The sequence below is a fragment of the Rhinatrema bivittatum genome, chromosome 16 (genome assembly GCF_901001135.1).
Source record: "Rhinatrema bivittatum chromosome 16, aRhiBiv1.1, whole genome shotgun sequence".
NCBI lineage: Eukaryota > Metazoa > Chordata > Amphibia > Gymnophiona > Rhinatrematidae > Rhinatrema > Rhinatrema bivittatum.
The window spans coordinates 45,395,300-45,420,336 of record NC_042630.1 but is presented as its reverse complement, the minus strand read 5'-3'; the positions used below and the strand labels follow the sequence as shown (position 1 = coordinate 45,420,336).

The window sequence follows — 25,037 nt, the reverse complement described above, 5'->3', positions numbered from 1 at the left end:
TCTTTTTGGGCCGAACGAGCCGTCCGGCGCGAACTCGCCGGGAATCACGTGGCGCCCGCGTCACTCAGACGCGACGTCACGTGATTCCCGGCAAGTTCGCGCCGGACGGCTCGTTCGGCCCAAAAAGAACTTTGGCCAGCTTGAGGGGGTCAGGAGGCCCCCCCAAGCTGGCCAAAAGTTCTTTTGGGCCGAACGAGCCGTCCGGCGCGAACGAGCCGGGAATCACGTGACGCCGCGTCACTCGACGTGCCACCGACGTCACATGCTTCTCGCCAAGGATTGCAGAATGACGTCCTCAGTCCTCGCTCTATCACCAGGGAGTTGTGGTAAGTCTGGGGGGGGGATTAAGGAGGGTGAGGGGGTTTAAATTTTTTTTTTTGCACATATGTACATATACCCAACTCATTGGATTTTTTTTATGTCCATATTGGCCGCAAGTGGGACCCCCTTTCGGACATAAAAAATATGAACATAAAATTTTGCTCTGCACATCCCTAAATAAGATGATTGTGTTGAAAATGCAGAAGAGTTTTATGAAATTAGAACATTTGATGACATATCTAGAAATCTCCTCAAAGTATCTGTTTTTCATTGTTTATGGTTGCTCCAAATTGTACAGTGGTTCATATTGAATCCATATCCTTCACTGCTAAATACCACATTCTTACATGTAATGTTTCTAGTTCTCATTCTCCCCTTCTCCCCCACATAATTTTTATCAGTGCAGCTTTAATGTCTTTGTTCCTTAGACTGTAAATGATGGGGTTCATCATGGGGATCAGACTGTTGTACAGAGAGTCAAGGAGCTTGTCAACTGGCCTGGTATTCATGGACAGGGGTCTCATGTATGCAAAAAATACAGTTCCAGAGTATATACTAACAACTATGATGTGAGAGGAGCAAGTGGAGAAGGCCTTACGCCTTCCCTCCATGGATTGGATTTTCAAGATGGCCAAAATGATTTCAACATAGGATGTCAGGATGAGCAATATGCAAACCAAGGCCAAGCCCAAGTTTAATGTGAGCATCGTCAGTTTACTTGTGGAAGTGTCACTGCATGAGAGTTTCAGCATTGTCTGGAAGTCACAAAATAAATGGTTGATAATATTTTCCCCACAGAAAGAGAAATGAGAAATGGACACACTGTGTGGTAGTGGATCCAGAAACCCAATTATCCAGGAACCAGCAGACAGCAGAACGCAAACCCTCTTGTTCATGACAACTGCATAGTGTAAGGGGTTGCAGATGGCCACGTAGCGGTCATATGCCATGGCAGTGAGTAGATAGAATTCCACACTAAGGAAAGACATAAGCAGATAAAGCTGGACCATGCATGCTTTAAAAGAAATAGCTTTATTGTCCATGAGAAAGATTGCCAGCATTTTTGGGATAGTGCTGGAGGTTAAGCAGATGTCCAGGAGGGCCAGGTTGCTGAGGAAGAAGTACATGGGTTTGTGGAGGCGTAAATCAATAGACATTAATGCCAAAATTATGAGATTCCCCATCACCGTGACCAGGTAAATGGACAGAAAGACCACAAAGAACAAAACTTGAAGATTGGGATATTCTGGAATTCCAAGAATGAGGAATTCTGTGACCTGGGTTTGGTTTCCACTCTGCATTTTCCTTGTACTGATGGTTTGCCGAAACAGGAAGAAAAGAGACAATTTAAAGAAATCACAAACCACTAACACTAAGGCCTAGATTCATCATTGCTATATATTCCGCACAAAATAGTATCCCCGCGATAAAAAAAGGGGCATGGTAATTTTAGTGGTACCTCTTCACACCCACAAAAATTTCACATCGCAAGCTACCCATTTTGGTACTGTAAGAGGTAGCACTGGCAACCTTCATGGAAAATTTAATGTGATTTGGGAGGGATGGAAGGTGAAAGAAGAGTAGATTTGTACCATATCCCCTCTACCTAACTTGATGCACTCTCTACCTAGCTGCAATCAAGCTAAGTAGAGAGAACATGGTGAAAACCTACTCTTCTTACACCTTCCATCCCTCCAAATCACATTAAATCTTCACTGAAGGTAACTGTGCTGTTTGTATGCATCACTGTGCATGTTAAACTGCCTCCTAAACCCCAACTCACCCCACAAACCTTACCCCGAGTTCATTATGCCACATCTTACAGTGGTATAAATGTTCAGAAATCAGTGGGCACCCACAGAGGTTCTCTCTCAGTCTCTCCCCCCTCCCTCCCCCGAAACATGATTTGTGATAAATCCCGTTTTGGGTTTAACATACAGCTATTGCAATGATAATGCCAGGAAAAAAGGTGTAGCTATTTCTGGCATCAAATTCTGTGATCACGTGCATTATACAGTCACATGCAACCTTAACCACCCCTCATTTTCATAAACTCCACCCTAAACTCCTCCTAGTTGAATACATTTTTTAAGTTTGCATACACATCTTGCGAAGTGTTATTTATCATTTGCGTAATGGCATTATTGTGGGCATTAGGGCCCTAACGTGATTTGATGAATGACACCCTAAATGAGAGAGAGGTAAGTGTTCTTCACAAGGTCAGTGAGAAATCAATCAATGTTTCATTAAGACTTTGGGTTTTCAGGTCATCATTTTATTTTTCAATTAAACCAATTTTAATTAGATTATAAAAACTGAGGTCCATATTGGGTAAGGTAGGGAGCAGGAATGCTATCCAGCTAATTTTATTTGAATATCCCATGGAACTGATACGATTTCTCCTGAATATACCTGGCTGAATTTGAAGTTAAATTGATGGATATCTGGCCAACTTTACAACAGCAATCTGGCACATCCAAATGTGGTAACTTTACCCGAATAGCTCTAAATATCAGCATTAACCACCTAAAGTTAACTGTTACCTCTAGAACACCCCAACACTAATTCTTTCCATATGGGTATGACAACTCTATTTGAATATTGGCTTCATTATTAATTAATAAATAATTTTATTGATTACTCAAATTTATCTAAATATTATTCTTACATTTATTATTCACAGTGTTCCTTCTTTCCTCTCCACTTTGGATAGTGTTACATCAACACAGTTCTTGGCAATGCTTCTGTATCTTTGGATTATTAAACTCTAAGTTATACAGGAATCCTGTGGAATGACAGAAAATAAATATATCTTCATTATTAAAATTACTAAAACATATCATTATTCCTGACAGAATATCTTGGTTGCAGTGTTATACCACACTATAGATACAGTGACAGAGTTCCCCAGTGCAATAAAAGATTATCCACAGTAATACCCATTTCTACTTTTGCATTTCTCCCATCCTTCTGAGGACTGATGTTATTTTCAGCTACAGATACCTCTTTTGTATTGGTGAACCCCTCTGTGGAAGAGGTATCAGTCAGATTTCACCTTAAATTAGTGCAGATCCTTCACACTGGAGTTTGTAAGAAAAAAAATTGTTTCTCTCAGTTGGTCTTGAGCTCTCCCTTCTCTGTCTAGCCATACTCTTTATGATGTGAACTCCTGGGCAGGGTCACTTTCTTACCCCTCCTGTGTGCATGTTTGCTGCTGATTCTTCTCTTCCTGGCTCCTGAAATTTGGAAGTCGTGAAGGGGGAGTTTAAGAGTATGATCAAAAGAGCTCCATGGTGAGACCACACCTTGAATACTGTGTTTAATTCTGGTCGCCGCATCTCAAAAAAGATATAGTTGCGATGGAGAAGGTACAGAAAAGGGCAACCAAAATGATAAAGGGGATGGAACAGCTTCCCTATGAGGAAAGGCTGAAGAGATTAGGGCTGTTCAGCTTGGAGAAGAGACGGCTGAGGGGGGATATGATAGAGGTCTTTAAGATCATGAGAGGTCTTGAATGAGTAGATGTGACTCAGTTATTTTCACTTTCAAATAATAGAAGGACTAGGGGGCATTCCATGAAGTTAGCAAGTAGCACATTTAAGACTAATTGGAGAAAATTCTTTTTCACTCAACGCACAATAAAGCTCTGGAATTTGTTGCCAGAGGATGTGGTTAGTGCAGTTAGTGTAGCTGGGTTCAAAAAAAGGTTTGGATAAGTTCTTGGAGGAGAGGTCCATTAATGGCTATTAATCAATTTTACTTAGGGAATGGCCACTGCTGTTAATTGCATCGGTAGCATGGGATCTTCTTAGTGTTTGGGTAATTGCCAGGTTCTTGTGGCCTGGTTTTGGCCTCTGTTGGAAACAGGATGCTGGGCTTGATGGACCCTTGGTCTGACCCAGCATGGCAATTTCTTATGTTCTTATGTTCTTATGAGCATAAGATATGCCATACAGGGTCAGACCAAGGGTCCATCAAGCACAGCATCCTGTTTCCAACAGTGGCCCAATCCAAGTCACAAGTACCTGGCAGGATCCCAAACATTAAATAAAACTCAAGCTGCTATTGCTTATTAAATAAGAGCAGTTTATGGATTTATCCTCTAGGAACTTATCCAAACCTTTTTTTTATATCCAGTTACACTACCTGCTGTAACCAAATCCTCTGGCAATGAATTCCAGAGCTTAACTATGCACTGAGGAAAAAAAAAAGGTTCTTCAATTTTTTTTTAAATGAACTACTGTTAACTTCATGGAGTGCCCTCTGGTCCTTCTATTATCTGAGAGAGTAAATACCCAATTTACATTAACATGCTCAAGTCCTTTCAAGATTTTGTATACCTCTAACATATCCCCCCTCCAAACGGAACAGCCCTAACCTCCTTAGCCTTTCCTAGAAGGGCAGCCATTCCATGCCATTTATAATCTTGGTTGCCTTTCTCTGCACTTTCTCCAGTGATGCGGCAACTAGAATGTCACCCATTATTCAAGATGCTGTCTCACCATGGAGTGATACAGATGCATTATGACATCCATCATTTTATTTGCAATTCCCTTCTTAATAATTCCTAACATTCTATTTGCTTTTTTGATCGCCACAGCACTCTAAGCTGACAATTTCAATGTATTATCCATCTTTCCTGGATGGTAACTCCCAAGATAGAATTTGTGTAACTACAGTAAGGGCCATTTTCCCCTACATGCATCACTTTGCACTTGCCATGTTAAATTTCATCTGCTATTTGGAAGCTCAATCTTCCAGTCTCGCAAGGTCCCTCTGCAATTTATTACAATCCATTTGATACTTAACTATGCTGCATAATTTTGTACCATCCACAAATGTGATCACCTCACATGTTGTACCCCTTTACAGATCATTTATACATATATTAAAAGGCACCAGTCAATGTACAGATCCCTGAGGCGAAAATACAGAATTAGAAGCCAAATGTCCGATCTGGATTCTTGTTACGGCTATGGCTGCTGTGCAACCGCCTCACCACCAGGGGTCCCTCTAGAGCTGGATCTCCTGACAGGCCCAGTCCATCTCCCTTCTCCTCTCTATGTTCTGGGCTGTCCCTTATAATCCTGCCTGACAGTTCCCCTCAGTGCTTCGGCATCGAGCTCGCCTGGGCTCCTGCTCTAGCCTTCATTGCTTGCTGTGCATTTGGTCCCTGGACCTTCCCTTGCCTTGCGCGGCCTTTGGGCCTTATTCCTTGCCTTGCCTTGCTTGCGCGGCCTTCGGGCCTTATTCCTTGCCTTGCCTTGCGCGGCCTTCGGGCCTTATTCCTTGCCTTGCTTGCCTTGGCGCCGCCTTCGGGCCTTATTCCTTGCCTTGTCTTGCTTGCCTTGTGTGGCCTACCGGCCTTCTGTGTGTGTGTGGCCTACGGGCCTTCTGACCTGCCTTGCCCTGCTACGGTGTGTGGCCTACGGGCCTTCTGTGTGTGTGTGGCCTACGGGCCTTCTCTGCCTTGCCTTGCTTACGGTGTGTGGCCTACGGGCCTTCTGTGTGTGTGGTGTGGCCTACGGGCCTTCTCTGCCTTGCCCTGCTTATGGTGTGTGTGCCTACGGGCCTTCTGTGTGTGTGTGGTCTACGGGCCTTCTGACCTGCCTTGCCCTGCTTACGGTGTGGGGGCCTACGGGCCTTCTGTGTGTGTGTGGCCTACGGGCCTTCTCTGCCTTGCCTTGCTTACGGTGTGTGGCCTACGGGCCTTCTGTGTGTGTGTGGCCTACGGGCCTTCTGACTGCCTTGCGCCTGCTTACTGTGTGTGGCCTACCGTCCTTCTGTGTGTGGTGTGGCCTACGGGCCTTCTGACCTGCCTTGCCCTGACCCAGTCTGAACCAGACACTACTACTTGCCGCCTGCCCTGACCCAGCCTAGACCCAGACACTGCCTACTTGCCGCCTGCCCTGACCCAGCCTGGACCAGACACTGCTACTTGCTGCCTGCCCTGACCCAGCCTGGACCAGACACTGTTTTCTAGCCATTCCTGTCTCTCTCCACCTGGAGCCACCCTGCTGGGTGGTGTTCACGACTCCTGACTGGAGCCCAAGCGTAACAATTCTTTATTAGACAGAGACACAAATCTCTGTAGGCCCCTGTGACATAGTAAGGGCAAAAGCTATCGGCGCCATTTTAAATACTGACAGCTGATGGCCCGAGTGGAGGAGGTCGCTCCTGGACCCCCGCTGGATATTTGGCAAGTCCTTGTGGGGTTCAGGAAGGTCTCCAAGACTTGCCAGAAATATCTGGTGGTCCAGCAGGGGTCTGGGAGTGACCTCCTGCACTCAGGCCATCGGCTGCCAGTAATCAAAATGGTGCAATAGCCTTTGCCCTTACTATGTCACAGGAGCTACCGCTGCCATTGGTCAGCCCCTGTCACATGGTAGGAGCACAAGATGGTGCCGGAAGCCAACGAAGGGAGGGCAGCAGAAACTATGGGACCCCGCTGGACCACCAGGGAATTTAGGCAAGTCTGGGGGGGGTGTCAGGAAGGTGGGGGGTTGGTTTAAAATTGCCATTTCGACGGCCAAATGATTCGGCCACGATTGTTATATTCTGGGAAATCGCGAATAACGTTTCCACGACGCAACGAATACAACACAATCTGGCCATATACTTTGCGGATTCGCGATACATTACAAACGAATGCACACCCCTAACTCCTATCACTATACTCTTCCCAACACACAAAGGGTTTCTACCCATAAAGATTTGATTGTACATTTAGTCGATGCAGGGTCTTTATCCTGTTGGAATCTATGGCATCCCAGACATAAAGTGCCAACTGCCACCCACCAAGAGGCTCCTCTCTGCATTGTGATATAATTTTTACCCTGTTATAGCACTATCCCATTGCTTGCCTCTTTCCACCATGTCTCTGACGATGCCAATTAATAGCCACATTTTTAATGGCCACACACGTAAAAAATGGGGGTTTATGCACGTGGCTGGGCCTTGCATGTGCTGCGCGCATTTTCAAAGGGGCCCAGCCATGCGTGTAAATCCTGTTATCTGCAGAAGTGCCAGGCCCAAGGAAAGGTCCAGACTGGGGGTGAAGAGGGGTGGGACTGAAGGTGGCTGGTACAGCAGCCATTTGCCACTTTGTTGAGGAAGCCTGCTCCGGCAGTTGGCCGGTGCATGCAAGTTGCTTCTGCTCCAATGGTGCAGTAAACAACAAAACAAGAAAAGGTATGAGACATGGTTTAAGGGGTGGGGAGGAGAGGGGAAGAGGGAGGGAGTATGGGTAGAGGGGTTGGAAGTTCCCTCCCAGTCCGCTCCTTAATTGGAGCGGACTGGGAGGGAACAGGGAGCGGCCCGATCATGTCGCCACATATACTTTTCTAAAATTAGGACACCCTCCCCCCCCGCACGCATTCATTTACTCACATGCATTCACGGATTATAAAATCCAGCACGCATGTGTATGTGGCCCATGGATTTTATAACATACACACGCTGGTGTGTGCATGTTATAAAATCGGTGCGCACCTTTTAAAATCTACCCCTAAGTCTATGTCATCATTCACTGCTATACATTCTAATTCTCCCATCTTACTTCTTAGACTTCTGGCATTGGCATACAGACATTTCAAAGTGTGTTTTTTGTTTGTATTAACATTCTGCTTTTCAGTTCTCGGATAAATTGGAATCTTTTAGCTCAAGTGAGTTTTTAATTATAGGCACTTGGACTACTTTTCTTATTAATGGAACCTCTTTGTTGGGATGCCCTAACTCTAATGCTTCATTAGTATCCTTCAAAGATACTTCCTTCTGAACCATGTGCTGCTGAGTGACTATCAGCTTTCCTCTTTGTTCTAGTTTAAAAGCTGCTCTCCTTTTAAAGGATAGTGCCAGCAGCTTGGTTTTCACCCTGGTTAAGGTGAAGTCCATACCTTCAGAAAAGACACCCCATCCCAAAAGGTTCCCCAGTTCCTTACAAAACTTAGTCCCTCTTCCTTCACTATCGTCTAATTCACACATTGAGACTCCGGAGCTCTGCCTGCCTCTGGGGACCTATACATGAAACAGGGAGCATTTCAGAGAATGCTACCCTGGAGGGTCTGGATTTCAGCTTTGTACCTAAATTTGGCTTCCAGAACCTCCCTCCCACATTTTCCTATGTTGTTAGTGCCCACATGTACCACGACAGCCGGCTCCTCCCCAGCACTGTCTAAAATCCTATCTAGGTGATGCAGGAGTTCCGCCACATTCACACCAGGTAGGCATGGAGAAGGTACAGAGAAGGGCTACCAAATGATAAGGGGAATGGAACAACTCCCCTATGAGGAAAGACTAAAGAGGTTACGGACTTTTCAGCTTGGAGAAGAGACGACTGAGGGGGGATATGATAGAGGTGTTTAAAATCATGAGAGGTCTAGAACGGGTAGATGTGAATCGGTTATTTACTCTTTCGGATAGTAGAAGGACTAGGGGACACTCCATGAAGTTAGCATGGGGCACATTTAAAACTAATCGGAGAAAGTTCTTTTTTACTCAACGCACAATTAAACTCTGGAATTTGTTGCCAGAGAATGTGGTTCGTGCAGTTAGTATAGCTGTGTTTAAAAAAGGATTGGATAAGTTCTTGGAGGAGAAGTCCATTACCTGCTATTAAGTTCACTTAGAGAATAGCCACTGCCATTAGCAATGGTTACATGGAATAGACTTAGTTTTTGGGTACTTGCCAGGTTCTTATGGCCTGGATTGGCCACTGTTGGAAACAGGATGCTGGGCTTGATGGACCCTTGATCTGACCCAGTATGGCATTTTCTTATGTTCTTATGTTCTTACCAGGCGATCCTCACGCCCACCAGCCACCCAGCTGTCTACATTCCTAATAAATGAATCAACAACATGGCTGACCTAATCCTTTCTTCCTGGGCAGTAGCCCAGGAGACACATCCTTGGTGTGAGAGGACAATGCACCACCTGGAGAGTAGGTCCTTGCTACAGGATCATTTCCTGCTGTACCAGATTGATGCTTTCTAATCATGAGACCTTCTTCTTCCAAGGCAACACCAGGGCTGCTAGACTGAAATTGGGACTTAGCTACTATGTCCCTGAAAGTCTCATCTATATACCTCTCTGTCTGCCTCAGCTCCTCCAGGTCTGCCACTCTAGCCTCCAGAGATCGGACTCGTTTTCTTAGAGCCAGGATCTCTTTGCATCAGGTGCACATGTACAACTTCTCACAGGCGGTTAAAAAATCATACATGTGACACTCGATGCAAAAGACTGGGAAGCCCCCCTCTTGCATCTGGACTGCTGCCTTCATCTTAAATTTGTTCAGGTCCTAGATAAGTTTTAGGTTGCTATGGAAGTAGGACTGCATACAATTAGGGTCCTTTAAATGTATTAGTGTATTTATTATATATTTGGTAGTCACCTACAAGGGAATGATTAAATTCTTGATAAGGTGTGGAGAATTTCAGAATTTAAGTTAAAAGATTGATTTTTTTTTTTAGTGTGAAAGTGTCACAAGCCTATAAATTAAAGGATGAGCTAGAGGTGGGTGGGAGGTTTGGGAAATACAAACACACAGAATTTTTGTTTTTTGCCTGCCTTTCTGACTACATGTTTAATACAAAACAAACTTCTGTTTTTTGCCTGGCTTTCTGACTACCTATTTAATACAAAACACACAAACTTCTTGTTTTTCCTGCTTTTCTACCTATTTAATACAAAAACACACAAACTTTTTTTTTTACCTGCCTTTCTAACTACGTATGTAATACAAAACACAGAAACTTCTGTTTATTGCCTGCCTTTCTGACTACTACTCCGTCAATACAGACATATGAACACACTAAATAATATACCCCAATAGTTTACTTCTCACTAATACTTTTTAAAAAAATTTCACCAATTCTTTTCAGTCACCAGCAAGGTGATCCTCTCCTCTCAATGCTCCCATTGGATTGTGAAGGGAAGCTAACATGGGAAAGAGGTAAGGGCCGGGAGGAAGATTTGGAATGAGAAATGTGCATTTACCTTCTGAAATATCCTGAGTTCGAAAGAACAGCAACTTCTTCATTAAAGTCTAATGCTTCAGGTGCTCTCTGGTTGGTATTTTCATAAGCCTTTTAATTGCAGGTGATTTCTGCCATATCATAGGATTGAATGTTGGGTTTTGAGTGGAAAAGTCTGAGTTCCACAGGCTTAGTGGAGAAAGTTTCACATGAGAAATTGGTCCGGATGGACCTTGCCTGTAGATCATGTTCTGCTACGCTTTACCTAGCATCAATCCTTACTCAAAATAGATTTTTATCCTAACCACATTCCAGAGAAAAATGTCTCCAGATTGAAAGCATTTTCTATTGATAAATAATGACAATAAGCCAGCAATCTTTTGAGCCTGAGCTATTATAATACTTATTTTCTGCTTTACTTGTTCAAATATCTGGAAAAATGAGAGGGTGGAATTAATTAACTTTCAAAAGCCATGCTTATTTCTTGTTCTGGTGAAACAACCAGAATTGTACAGAATTCCGCTGCCTGCCTGATTGCAGATAGTCTGAAAGAGATTTCTCTGTTTCAAGAATAGCTCTTGTATTGCCCGTTTTTGCAGTGTTTAAATATTTTTGCTTTACAGTCAAACGCATCACTTGAGACTGTGTTATGTTTCAATCATCGGTTTCCACACATATTCACTATACTGATATTTGTTAATGGATTTTTCAAGATTTTTTTAGAACATTTTTAGTAGCAAAAAGGACATTTATCCTTGCAAAATATAGACTGCCTTAGGAACAACCTAAATATTTAAACACTGCAAAACGGGCAGTAATGAGAGCTATTCTTGAAACAGAGAAAGCTCTCTCATTTTATGAGGTTTCCATGCACAAAAACACAAAATTATATAGAAGCACTTTAACATCAGTTTGAGTTTATGATGTTTTCTAGTTTATGATATTGATTAATAGGTCATAATATACAGTTTATTTATTTATAGTATGATTGTACATAGTGGCAGAATTAACATTTCACACCAGTGATAAAAGATCTCCACTGGTTGCTGGCATTGCAGTTTTATTGTTAATTTTTAAGATATTAAAGCATAAAGAACCAGTTTATCTCAAATCTTTGTTGACACCTTATGTTACAGGATGATCCCTCCAATCTAGTGAGAAAAATCTACGTCTAGCCCCATCACCTAAAACTGCTTCTTTGGTTAGCAGCAGAAGTCGTGCATTTTCTGTTGAAATGCCTTGCCCGCTGCCACGAGAGAGGCTGATGATATACTGATGGATTGTTTCTTTTCCTCTTTACTTCGCTTAGCACATCTGTGTTATGGACAGATGATAAATATTAAAATAAATAAATCAGCTGGTTTTTAGTATTCCAGAAAGAGTGAGATTAACTTCCAAACTTGTAGCCATGAAGTCTTCATTTTATTTCTAATTTTGCACAGACAGCATTGAACCCAGCTTCAAGCACAACAATTTACATAAGGAATTATGTTTTCTCTTACCTGCAAGGTGAAAGGCCCCTTGCACCATTATCTGTTCATTCACAGGGCACAGGCAGGGATGCTTAACTATATTTCAAAACCCTTTTGGGAACTGTCCCTGAGGACAGCGGAAGAACACCGAAAAATCTCTACCCTTGGCTTTAGGACTTGCAATACCATTTTCCCTCCGAGGACTGTTGTTTATGTTGCAACTGGAAGAACAGGGGCAAAGCTGTCTTGGAGGGAATAGCAAGCACCAAGCAATCAAATATTACCTGCCCAATTTTAATTCTGGGTGGCAGCACAAATTCTCTGTGTTAACATCTCTGCTCTTTGCTTGATGGATGAGAGAGGGAAGAGATTGTAGCTCATTTTGAACTGGACAATTATCATGTAGAAATAATGTAATCAAGAGGTAGATGGTGACCATTACACATTATTTTCTTGTTAACAATGTTAAGATGAGCACATAAAACTGTAAGAGATCTTGTTATGGAAAAGAACATTTTTGGGTTAAAGGACCTGTATGTACCAGAAGGACCTAGCAAGTTAACTTCCACAGTTTGCTGGCTAGACCTGAGCTTGTGATAATTTTGTGCTGCAGGCCAGTTAAATATTACCACCCGTGTTTACTAGATGCCCTTTTTTTTAGCCACTTTGCTTGGCTGTTCTTGGTGGGCTGTTCGTGTTGAGGGATAGAAAACGATGCCTGTGCATGGAATTTTCAAATCTATGCTCATCGTTTCTCCAGTGCATCTGAATCTGTAGAAAAAGGCTGGCCTCCTGACCCCCCCCAAGCTGGCCAAAAGTTCCTTTTGGGTGCAACGAGGGTCCCGGAGCGATCGCGCGGGGAATCACGTGACGCCACGTCACTCCGACGTGACGCCGACGTCACGTGCTCCTCGCAAAGGATTTCAGAAATGGCGTCCTGACTCCCTGCTGTACCACCAGGGAGTTTTGGTAAGTCTTGGGGGAGGGATTAAGGAGGGTGAGGGGTTTAAATTTTTATTTGCACGTATGGACATAGACTCAACTTATGGAATTCTCCATATGTCCATACTGACCGCAAATGGGACCCCCTTTCAACTTATGGACTTATGAACATAAACTTTTGCTCTGCACATCCCTAATAGCTGATGGTTTCGTTTGAAAATAAAAGTTCCCCTGAAGAAGCCATATAGGTGAAACAAGGCCTTGTTGGGTTATGTGAGATATGCGATTACGCCATCAAAAGATGGCGTAATCGCCCTCCGAGAGTGGCCCTCCGAGAGTTCCCTTCGAGGCCGCTCCGAAATCGGAGCGGCCTCGGAGGGAACTCTCTTTCGCCCTCCCCTCACCTTCCCCTCCCTTCCTCTACCTAACCCACCCCCCCGGCCCTATCTAAACCCCCCCCTACCTTTGTCCGCGGATTTACGCCTCCCGGAGGGAGAAGTAAATCTGCGCACACCAGCGGGCCGCTGGTGCGCCGAGACGAAACCCGGGGCGATTCAGGAGGGCGCGGCCACGCCCCCGGACTGCCCCTGGCCGAAACCTCGCCCCCGAAATGCCACGTCCCGCCCCCGAAACGCTGCGTCCCGCCTCCAAAACGCAGCGTTGATCGGCCCCGCCCCCGACATGCCCCCGACAAAAAACCCCAGGACTTACGCGAGTCCCGGGACTCTGTGCGCGCCGGCAGGCCTATGGAAAATAGGCGCGCCGGCGCGCAAGGCCCTGCTTGCGTAAATCCGGGCGGATTTACGCGAGCAGGGCTTTTAAAATCCGCCCCAAAATGTGTATGTATATACCAATGTGTGTATATATATATATATATACACATATATCTCTCTAAACTTCTGACTATTGCATTTAAACATATTAAAAAACAAATGTTTACAAAAATATTATTTACCTCGTCTCACACCCACCTAGTCAACATGGGGTAAGACAGAGAAGATGCCGGGTTCACACATTTTAGGTTTAAGGAGGGCTGGAGATAGGTAGATGTGGTTTCTATTCATTAAAGTGGAATACACTAAATAAATATTCTTCTTTTTGCAGTTCAGAGTAAACTGATTCAATCTGATATCTACTCAAAAAAATTGGAAAATATGGAGAATTCTTTGACAATTTTGAACTTAAGGGTTTTGAATTTTCCATACCTAAATCTGATGTCTCCAAAGGATTTATTTAAAAATTACCTAACTCAGATTCTGAAATTTCCTAATGAAGCGGTTCCAGCTATAACAAGAATTTATTATTTGCCTTTTTCTAAGGAATTAAATCCTGGGAGCCATCTCTGATATTCTGGAACTTACTCAAGAAACTGTTATTCAGACAAGAAGGACATTATTTGTTACTTTTGCTTTTGTTTCAGAAAGAAATTCAGTTTTGAGATGTTTTTTTCATATTCAATCACAATTATTTCATTTGCAGATGATCTGCATCTATCAACCTAACTAAGCCCACTCAAGAATGGTGAAATAAATTTCTCTTAATGAGAGAGGAGATTGTGTTGCGAGGTGCTAGATTCAGCCTAAGATATCCATGAAAATCCTTTCTTTATTTTCAAAATTCTAAATATTTGTTCTTTGAGCTTTCTCAGTTAAGAGCTTATCTGGATTCACACTCCTAATATTGTATTTTGTGGGGTGTCTGCTAAGTTAAAGTAAGGGATACTTCTGGAAATTCCTTTTTTCTTATTTCCCCTTTCTTTCTCTGAAGAACCATTGGTCTCTCTTTTTCCTACTGGCGATATGTGAAGATATTTGATATGTTTCTTATTGGTAAATAATTATTAATGGAATACTTTCCATGTTATGGATCTCATTTTTCTGGTACAAGTGTTTTTATTTGGAAATTCAATTTAAAAAAAATGCATATGGGGATATATTTAAAGATCTAAACATGTATACCAATGTTAGGCAACTGTAATCATGGCATGCCAAAACAGATCTAGTTTTCCAGATATCCACAATGAATATGCATGACATAAATTTGCATGCACTGTCTCTACTGTGTGCATATGTATCTCTTGAATATTCCTTGTTGGTATCCTGTAAACACCTTCTGGCACAATAGGACTGGAGGCGCCTATCCCAGGAAAGATATGACAAAGGCATTTAAAAACCTCAAGGAATAAATACAGATGAGGTGAGCTTCTTTCAGCAGAAAGAAAACGTTGTCACATTGTCATAGGACAAGTGTGAAAGGGGGTTGAAGGGAATAACTTAAGGAAATATTTCTTTACAGAAAGAGTGGTGGACACATAGAGCAACCTATCTGTGGAAGCCGTGGTGGTGACAAGGAGAGTATCAAATTTCAAGAAAACATGGGACAAGCACAGATGATCTTTGAGGAAGGGGAAAGGATTATGAAGCTGAACAGATGTGGATAGGCAGACTGAATTGGCCATCTGCCATCATGTTCTCTTTCTAACCCAAGGTTCTCTCCTCTCCACTTATATATTTGGACTTGATATGGTTATATTAGAATATATTGCTGATCAATTATCACATTTCAAGGAATAATATGAATTCAAATAATGTTGATTGTCACAGTATTAACTTTGCTATCTTAAGAATTAAGCTTCCATGAGGTGCTTCCTGATGTTCCTATCAGGCCTTAGCAGAATAGTGTAGCACTTGGGAATAAATATACAGCCCAGCAGTCCAGCACTGGAAGCCAGAATAGCAAATACCTCCACCACCACCATGTACTTGCCCCTGGTGCTCAGGTAGGTTGGGATGAAGGACACCCAAACACTGCAGAACACCAGCATGCTGAAGGTGATGTACTTGGCCTCATTGAATCTGTCAGGTAGATTTCGTGCTAGGAAAGCTAGAATGAAGCTGATACCAGCCAGAAATCCCAGATAACCCAGAACACAATAAAATGCAAAGACTGACCCTTCATTACACTCAATTAAAAGGGTTCCAATTTCTGATCCAATGTTAAGATGTGGGAAGGGGGGAGTAGTTCCTAACCAAAAAATGCAAAAAGCAATTTGAAGAAGGGAACAGGAAAGAACTATAGTGTTTGAGAGCCTGGAACCCATCCATTTCCGAAGCTTGCTTCCTGGTCTGGTAGCTTGGAAGGCCATGATAACAATAACTGTTTTTGCCAGTATAGAGGAGAGAGAAATGGAGAAAATGATCCCAAAGGCAGTCTGTCGGAGGATGCAGATCACCTGATCAGGGCGGCCGATGAAAATCAAGGAGCACAGGAAGCAGAGCATGAGAGAGACAAGGAGAATGTAGCTAAGGTCCCGATTGTTTGCTCTCACTATGGGAGTGTCTTTATAATAAATGAAGATTCCCAAAACGGTAACATTGATGAGAAATAAGAACATGCTGATAAGAGTCAAAGCTATTCCCAAAGGTTCTTCATGGGACAAGTAATTCACAGCTTTTAGGATGCAGGAATTCCTCTCCTTATTGGACCACTGATCTTCTGGACACCTTGTACATTTGTCCAGATCTGCAAAAGAAGAATATTTCTTTAGTGTATTGCAATTATCTATTTTATAACTTCAGGTATTTATTTAAGTATTAAAATATTTTAAAAAACCATAATGTTTTAAGAATGGTTCCAAATAGACAAGCTAAACAATTCAGAGCTGATTGTCAAAAAGATCTACCATCTATTAATGGTGGGCTTATGAGGATAGATGCCCAAAGTGACAATTTATTCCAGCAGACTGGCAGAGTATAGCTGTATAGATGCCTAGTTTAAAAGGTCCTATATTTAGGTACTCAAAAATTGGCCATTCTGTAACCGGGATTAGGTCAAGGGACTCAAGTTGGCTGACAAGAATTGATTTTCACTGCTAGCTGACTGACTTAGGGGGTCAATTTTCAAAATACGATAAGGCGTTTTCGCATGCGTTAAGGGCTTATCGCATGCGAAAAGCCCTGTTAACGCATGCGAATGCACCATATCGTATGGTGCGATGCAAATTCCGAAAATAGGAGGAGTTAGGGGCGGAGAGTGGGCTGGGTTAGCCTGTCTGCGAAGAGCACAGATTTGGGCAAGGTTCTCTCAACCTAGCTTAATGGACTCTCTACCTGGGTAACATCAAGTTAGGTTGATAGAACCTTGCCAAAATCTCATCTTGGAGTGAGTTTCCTCACTCCGAAGGCCAGCAAATCTTCACAAGAGACCACTATTCTGTTCGTAGGTATCACGTAGAATGTCAAAGTGGCCCCTAACCCCCTACACTCTTACCTAACCCCCACCTCGAGTTACTAGGTGGGCCTACCATAGGGATACAAATACCTGCCTATGGGCCATAATATTATGACCAGGCTCATGTGCTAACTTAGCTCTTTGCACAGGTAATTAGCACAAATTGTGATAAATGCTATGTTAGCATAAAACAAGCCCCTTTTGCTATCACATGCGGTACTTACCACATATTGATAAATCCACCCCTTAGATAGCCAAGCCTATCTGCAAATACTGGAGTCTTAAAGCTATCTGACTTTGTTTTAGCCTTGTAAGGTTATTCCAGTGTTCTCCAAGAACCTAGCTTGCCAGGCTAGTTACCTTAACCATTCTGCCATAGGCCAGAAATTGGCCATTATGGATACATTCTCAAATGCATAGTCAGACATTGTGCACACAAGTCAACTACATGTAGACATTGGGGCTTTTCAGGAGCAGAAAACGATTACTAAATTTCATTTGCTTCATAAATTTGCCCAAAGGAAAAAAAGGATGCATTATCTTTAGCTAAGGAATTGCCACAGGGAAACAGAAATCCTTCTTTATAATTTCCTGCCAAGATGCAGCCATTTTTCTAACCTCTTTTGCTTCTACTCTCTGATCATTTTCCGATGGCTTATTTATTTATTTTATTTATTTAGAGTTTTTATATACCGGCAATCATGAAAACATATCTTGCTGGTTTACATCGAACAGGAGTGCATTATAAACAAAAACTAGAACTGTGGTGTCCGAAAGTACAGTTACATTTAACAAGGGTAGCCGAACTTGGAGAAGGAAGAAGAGAGGAGAGAAAAGAGATGGTTAAACAATATACAATTTAAATATAGTATACAGAATAAATGTTATATACAAGAGGAGTGGTGTTTTAGGAGTCATTGGAATGTGTCATTGGGTTGTGTCCGGAAATGCTTGTTTGAATAACCAAGTCTTAAGTTTTTTCCTAAAAGTTGGGAGGCAGGGCTCCTGTCTGAGGTCTGTAGGAATGGAATTCCACAAAAGAGGGCCAGCTGTGGAGGTGGCGCGATCTCTTATGGTGATGTGTCTGGTCGTTTTCGCTGGGGGAACTTGGAGGGAGCCTCTATAAGCATCTCTAGTAGGTCTGGTAGAATTATGTGTTTGGAGAGGGAATTGAAGATCGAGAGTGGTAAGTTGATGTATAGTTTTGTAGGTGATGGTTATGGCTTTGTACATGATGCGGAAGTAGACTGGTAACCAGTGAAGCTCTTTCAGGACGGGGGATATGTGGTCTCTTTTCCTTGCGCCTGTCAAGATTCGGGCTGCTGAATTTTGAACCATCTGTAGGGGTTTGGAGTATGATGATGGTAGACCTAGCAATAGGGAATTGCAATAGTCTAGTTTCGAAAAAATGACTGCTTGGATGATCGTTCTGAAGTCTTGAGCGTGGAAAAGAGGTCTTATCCTTTTCAGGACCTGAAGTTTATAGAAGCAGTCTTTGGTTGTTTTGTTGATGTGTGCCTTGAAGTTTAGCCGGTTGTCTATTATTACTCCTAGGTCTCTAGCTTGTGTGGTAGGCAGATTGGTAGGAAGAGAACTGTTGGAGGTGTTGTTCTCAGGAGAGATGAGTAGGATTTCAGTCTTAGAGGAATTTAAGATGAGGTGTAGGCTGTTGAGTAGTTGTTTGATTTTTTTGTGGCATGATTCCCAGTAGTCAAGAGTATTAGAGTATGTGTCTTTGATAGGGATGATGATTTGAATATCATCTGCGTATAGGAAAAACTTTAGATTGAGGTCGGTGAGAAGTTGGCAGAGAGGAAGAAGGTAAATATTGAATAGAGTCGGAGATAAAGACGAACCTTGTGGGACTCCTATGGCAGAGTTGAATCTTGAGGATTCCTTGTTTTGGAGTTTAACTTTGTAACCTCTATTGTTGAGAGAGGTTTTAAACCAGGAAAGGACGGTGCCGCCGATTCCTATGGATGACAACTAGTTAAGGAGGATAGCGTGGTTGACCGTGTCGAACGCTGCGGACAGGTCCAGCAAGATCAATAGGTATGAATTTCCTTTGTCAAGGCCCAGTAGGATATGGTCTGTCAAAGAGATAAGGAGGGATTCTGTGCCTCGATTTTTTCGGAATCCGTGTTGTGGGGCGAAGAGAAGATTGTTGTCTTCGATGTAGTTTGAAAGTTGAGAGTTGACTAGTCTTTCCATGATCTTGGCGATGAATGGAAGATTAGCTATGGGGCGGAAGTTGTTAGGGTCCTTCGGATCAAGGTTGGGTTTCTTTAGGAGTGGTGAGATTGAAGCCATTTTGAGATCATCTGGGAAGGATCCTTGGGCTAGAGAGCAGTTAATGATGTTTGTCAATGATGTGGCTATGTTTACTTTTTTTATTTAAAAATATTTATAGTCTGCTCATAGTAACAAAATTTATGCCGAGTGGATTACAAAACGTACATTAAACAATATAAAAACATTAAACATAACATCATTATACATAACTAAACAGACCAACATCTAATAATAATTGGATTACTGCAGATCACATGTTTCTGAGCAACCCCACCACCATTAACCTCTCTCACCATATTCAGTGTTCCTCTGAGAATTAGTCTGCACTTTTGAAATCCAAAACTTGAATCATAGAGTGACTTGTCTCCTTCCTGGCTGCTACATCAAACCATACTTTCTGATGACCTCAGATGCCCATGTGAGCGCTTACCTGGACATTAGAGACATCATCCCCATTTCCAAGCACTAGGTGGAGGATTACTTCTCCCCTCTTGGTTCCATCACCATTTGTTTGAGCAGAGCCCCTTGAAAGGCATCCACCTTTGCTCTACTTCTTGTAGATTATGCAGTAGGGATACTCCAATCCCCATCAGGTAGATTAAAACCTCCCTTCTCTCCCACATTTCTATGCCTTCTAGCAGATGGCTGTTAGTGTCCAGTTCTTCCTTCTGGTTTGAGGTCTGCACACCACACCAATGTAAAACAGCCCACACAGCTTATTCCTCTCCCCATGCCCCCTGTATTTCAGATGCTTGGATCTTGTTTTGACATAAAGAGCTACTTCTCCCCATTTCTGTCTTTGCTATCCTTTCTGAACAGGTTGCAGCCCAGTATGGCTGTAACCATTTCATGAGCTTCACCGAACTGTGCTGTAATAGCAACAACATCTAAATGTTCCTCCATTTTAGGGTTGCAGATGTGAAATGAGCATTTCTGTTCATAATTTTCCAGCTTTTCTTACTCAGCTTCCTGATTTTCCTGGACATCTGTTACGGGACCTGGCCGTGCCCCAGTCCTCCTACCTCGCGGCCGGCCCGGCCCGGCCTGCACGGAGCTCTTCCCAGCCGCATAGGTCCAATATTCAGCCTGCCGCAGCTGTCCCTGCTCAAGGGAGACGCCGCCAACCCGACACACTGGGACCCGCCCCCTAGGAGTGCACGCACGCGAGGGCTCAACCCTTAAAGGGGCCAGCACGGGAAATCCTAGGACGGCCTCCGGACGACATTACACGCTACAGGGTATTTAAACCCTGCAGCTCGATCAAGCCTTTGCCTTGCAACGAGGTTCCTCAGTGGTCTGAGAGTCAAGTTGCTGCTGTATCCTGACTTGCTTCTGTTTTCTGACCCAGCTTCCACCCATTGGTTTTGGTATTGACGTCTGACTTCTGGCTTCCGACCTTGCTCCGTCCCACGACTTTGTCTCCAGCTTCTGTTCCTGGTTTGGTATTGACTTCTGACCTCTGGCTTTCGACCCGGCTCCATCCACAACTCCATCTTTTGCTTCATCTCTGGCTTTAGTTTGGACCTCTGACTCCTGGCTTCTGACCTGGCTTCACTCCTGGACTCCTACTTCGGCTTCTGCCTCACCTCAGGTATCTGGTACTTGCTGGTCCAGAGGATTCTCCTAAGTCCCAGTGGATCGGGCTCTCATGGACTCCTCCCGGGGGAACCGCGGGCTTCCGAGGGTGAAGACTCTCCAGCTACCTGGGCCCAGCCTTTGCCCATCTCTTCAGCCGCTGCATGGATCCTTGGTCACATAGGATCCTTGGTCGCACAGGATCCCATCCTCCTGGGGGGATCCTTGGTCGCATAGGATTCTTGGTCGCATAGGATCCCATCCTTCTGGGGGGACCTCGGACTTCCAGTGGTGAAGTTTCTTCTGAGTTTCTTCTGTGCCACCTCCTGGCTGGGATGCTTGCTGTGGTCTTCCATAGCATTCCATCCACTGTCCCAACCGGCCCAAGGGTCCACGACCGTAACAGTTTGCATGGCTATAGACCCAGCGGATCCTGCAGGCTTGAAAGCCATTCCGGGTATTGCCCAGAGGCTGCAACAGCAGCAAACCTGCCTTGACACCCTGATGGCGACAGTACAGGGACTAGCCGACCATGTCGGCGGAGCCACGACTGCCAGTTCCTAGGTACCCGGTGCTGCAACTAACTCCGGGTCTACCGCACCCATACAGTTGCCAGTATCTTTGCGGTTTTCGGGAGACACAAAGCTATGCCGAGGATTCCAGAACCAGTGTTATATTCGATTCAATCTTCTTCCACTTCAATTTCCGACAGACCTGGTCAAGACAATTTTTATCATCTCTTTGTTGGACGGGAGACCCCTGGCATGGGCCTCCAACCTCTGAGAGTGCCAGGATTCCTGCCTGGACAACTTGGTGCAATTCGTCACTGCTTTCAGATGAGTCTTTGATGAGTCCTCTCACAAGCCCACTGCCGCATCAGAACTACTCCAGCTGCGTCAGGGTAACCGTCCTTTGGCAGAACACGCCAAACTGGGGAAGTGACAGCTTGCACAGTATCATGTTGGAGAGTCTTTCCCCAAGACTCCAGGATGACTTGGCGGCCAGAGATCTCCCAGACGACTTGATCTTGCGGGCCGTGTGGACCACCGGATCTAGCGTCGGTTCTGAGAGAGGAGGTCTACTCACAGACCTGGAAGTGCCGAAGTCACTTCTTCCCGAAGCGGTCACTTTCCTTCTGCCTCGCCAGGGTCTTTGGATCCCGAACCCATGCAGTGGGCCGGGGGCCTATCTCTCAGGAGGAAAGGAGAAGATGTCAGTCCCTGGGCCTGTGCCTGTATTGCGCTGGCAAGGGCCATTTCCTTACCCACTGTAGTGAGCGTCTGGGAAACGCTCGGACCTAAGGTCATCTGGGGAGCTAACCCTAGGTCACACCCCGTCTGCCTCCCCATGTACCATCCCGGTGATCTTACTCCTCCCCGAGGGAATGTTCGAGATGCTGGCCCTGATTGACTCAGGAGCCAGGGGAAACTTCATCCTCAAGGATCTGGTCCAGCAACTCCAGATCGCAGTTCAACCCCAATGACCCCTACTTCGTGTCTCCTCTATCCAGGGGAAACTCCTTCCAGGGACCATCAATACCTGTACTAGGCCTCTCACGCTATGCACTGGTATTTTGCATGTAGAGGAGATTTCGTTCCTTATCCTGGAGAGGTCTATGCACCCAGTCATTCTGGGACTACCTTGGCTGTGGAAGCACTCTCCCATAATCTGTTGGAAAACCCTCCTGGTGGCGTCCTGGGGGCCTTCATGCTTCGGATCTTGCTTGACAGCTGTTCCGTGACCACAGATACCCCTTCTGTCGATCTCATTGGCGTTGCCACCCCATTATCAGGACTACAGCGATGTTTTCTCCAAGGAGAGAGCCGAGATTCTCCCGGAACACCACCCGTTTAACTGTGCAATCAACTTGCTCCCAGGTACCACCCCGCCATGAGGACGGGTCTACCCACTGTCCCTTCCCGAGACCCAAGTCATGTCTGTATACATCCAGGAGAACCTGGACCGTGGGTTCATTTAACCATCTAACTCTCCGGCTGGGGCAGGCTTCTTCTTTGTGGCAAAGAAGGATGGATCCCTCTGACCCTGCATTGACTACCGTGACTTGAACAGTATTACCCGGAGCTTTTGGACAGACTACAAGGGTCAAAGATGTTCACCGAGTTGGACCTCCATGGGGCGTATAACCTAGTGAGAATTTGGCTGGGAGATAAGTGGAAGACCGCTTTCAACACAAGGGATGGCCAGTATGAATACTGGGTCATGCCCTTTGGTCTCTGCAATGCCCCAGCAGTGTATCAGAACCTCATGAATGAGGTTCTACGAGAGATGTTACATACCTCGGTAATTGTTTACCTAGATGACGTGCTTATCTACTCCGAGAACCTGCAGACACACCGCCATGATGTTCGTCGAGTGTTACAGAAGCTACGAGATAATTGGCATTACGCTAAGTTCGAGAAATGCTTATTCGAACAGGAATCGTTACCCTTCCTAGGGTACATCGTATCCTCCATGGGGTTCCATATGGACCCAGAGAAGGTCGCCGCCATCAAATATTGGCCTCAGCCTGTGGGGGTCAAGGCGCTTCAGAGGTTCCTCGGATTTGCCAACTTCTACCGGCAGTTTATCCCACATTATTCCCAGATGGTGGCACCGCTGACGGCCCTTACCAAGAAGGGATCAGACACCAAAAACTGGCCAGGGACAGCCTTACGAGCCTTTCAGGAACTGAAGGAGGCATTTCTCCAAGACATCTGCCTCCAGCACCCCGATACCCAATGACAGTTCGTTGTGGAAGTCGACACCTCAGACATTGCTGTCAGGGCCATCCTAAGCCAATTATCCCCAAGAGGTAAGCTCCTGCCCTGCTCCTACTTCTCACGAAAATTCTTGCCTGCAGAAAAGAACTTTGGCATAGGGGATAAAGAATTGCTGGCCATCAACCTGGCATTCGAAGAGTGGCGCCAGTGGTTGGAGGGGGCCCAACAACCGGTGGTTGTGTACACAGACCATAAAAACCTAGAATACCTATGCCGTGCTCAGCGCCTTAATCCCTGGCAGGCTTGGTGGTCTCTGTTCTTCAGCCGCTTTGACTTCCTCCTCCGCTACTGGCCGGCAGACAAGAACGTTTGGAGAGACACCCTTTCCCGTACAGCGGAGATGGAGGACATCCCTAATCCACCACAGTACATTCTTGACCCAGCCAAGGTGCTTCTCACGGCCTCTGACATGGTCCCGATGGTGAAGATGGTTGTGCCCTCCAACTGCGGAAGAAGGTCCTCTCCTGGGCCCACGACTCCCTAACTGCGTGCCATCCGGGAGTAGTCAGGACCCAGGAGTATTACTAGTGGCCTCAGTTTAAGAGGGATGTCTGTCTCTACGTTAACTCATGCCCAACCTGCGCCAGACAGAAGAATCCCACCAGCCACCCCTGGGGTCTTCTTCAGCCTCTGCCTGTTCCCACAGAACCATGGACCCACTTATCCACAGACTTCATCGTAGATCTGCCTGCTTCAGAGGGGACAACAGTGATATGGGTTACCATAGATAGATAGAATCTCAAAGATGGCTCACTTTGTGCCTCTCGCCAAACTGCCCTCAGCACCAGAACTGGCAAATTTGTTTATGCAGCATATCTTTCTCCTTCATGGGCTCCCCTTCACATCGCTTCGGATAGGGGCTCTGAGTTTATGGCAAAGTATTGGCGGGCACTTTGTAAAAAGTTTGGGGTCCAACTAGACTTCACAACTGCCTTCCATCCCCAAGCCAACGGTCAAGTACAATGTGTAAACCGGAACTTGAAGACGTCCCTCCGTTCGTTCGTAGGAGACCTTCAAAATGACTGAGTGGCTCTGCTCCCATGGGCAGAGTTCTCTTAGAATCACCACAAGCACTCCGCCACCGGCAAGTCTCCCTTTTACACAGTTTACGGCAGACGCCTACGGCCTCCTTTGCCACTACCGGTAGAAGTGCTGTCTCCAGCCGTACAGACCACCGCCCAACTGTTACACCGGATCTGGAAATCCACCCAGGAGAGACTCCAGCGCATGGCGGTTACTATGAAAAGAGTTGCGGACCGCTTATGACGGCCAGCTCCAGTGTTCCTTCCCGGGAAGAAGGTGTAGTTAAATACCAAACACCTCCGCTTATGGCTTCCTTCGATGCATTTGGCTCCTCGGTACATTGGCCCCTTCGCGGTCAAAGATAGGATAGGGGGCCTCTGTCTCTCGCACACACTCAGGGTCCACAACGTTTTCCACGTTTCCTTGTTGAA

At 44.9% G+C, this 25,037-nt stretch overlaps 2 protein-coding genes across 2 annotated transcripts in view; both read right to left on the bottom strand.

Moving 5' to 3' along the window:
* Positions 1-1,622, bottom strand: part of LOC115077589 (olfactory receptor 13D1-like) — a 31,853-nt gene extending 30,231 nt beyond the window's left edge. The window contains exon 1 of the mRNA XM_029579884.1: positions 1,040-1,622. Coding sequence (XP_029435744.1) covers positions 1,040-1,622 — 583 coding nt within the window. The remainder of the gene's footprint in view (positions 1-1,039) is intronic.
* A 13,710-nt stretch (positions 1,623-15,332) lies between these two features.
* LOC115077587 (vomeronasal type-2 receptor 26-like) overlaps positions 15,333-25,037 on the bottom strand; it is a 33,680-nt gene continuing 23,975 nt past the window's right edge. The window contains exon 5 of the mRNA XM_029579883.1: positions 15,333-16,228. Within this exon, the coding sequence (XP_029435743.1) occupies positions 15,333-16,228 (896 nt within the window). The remainder of the gene's footprint in view (positions 16,229-25,037) is intronic.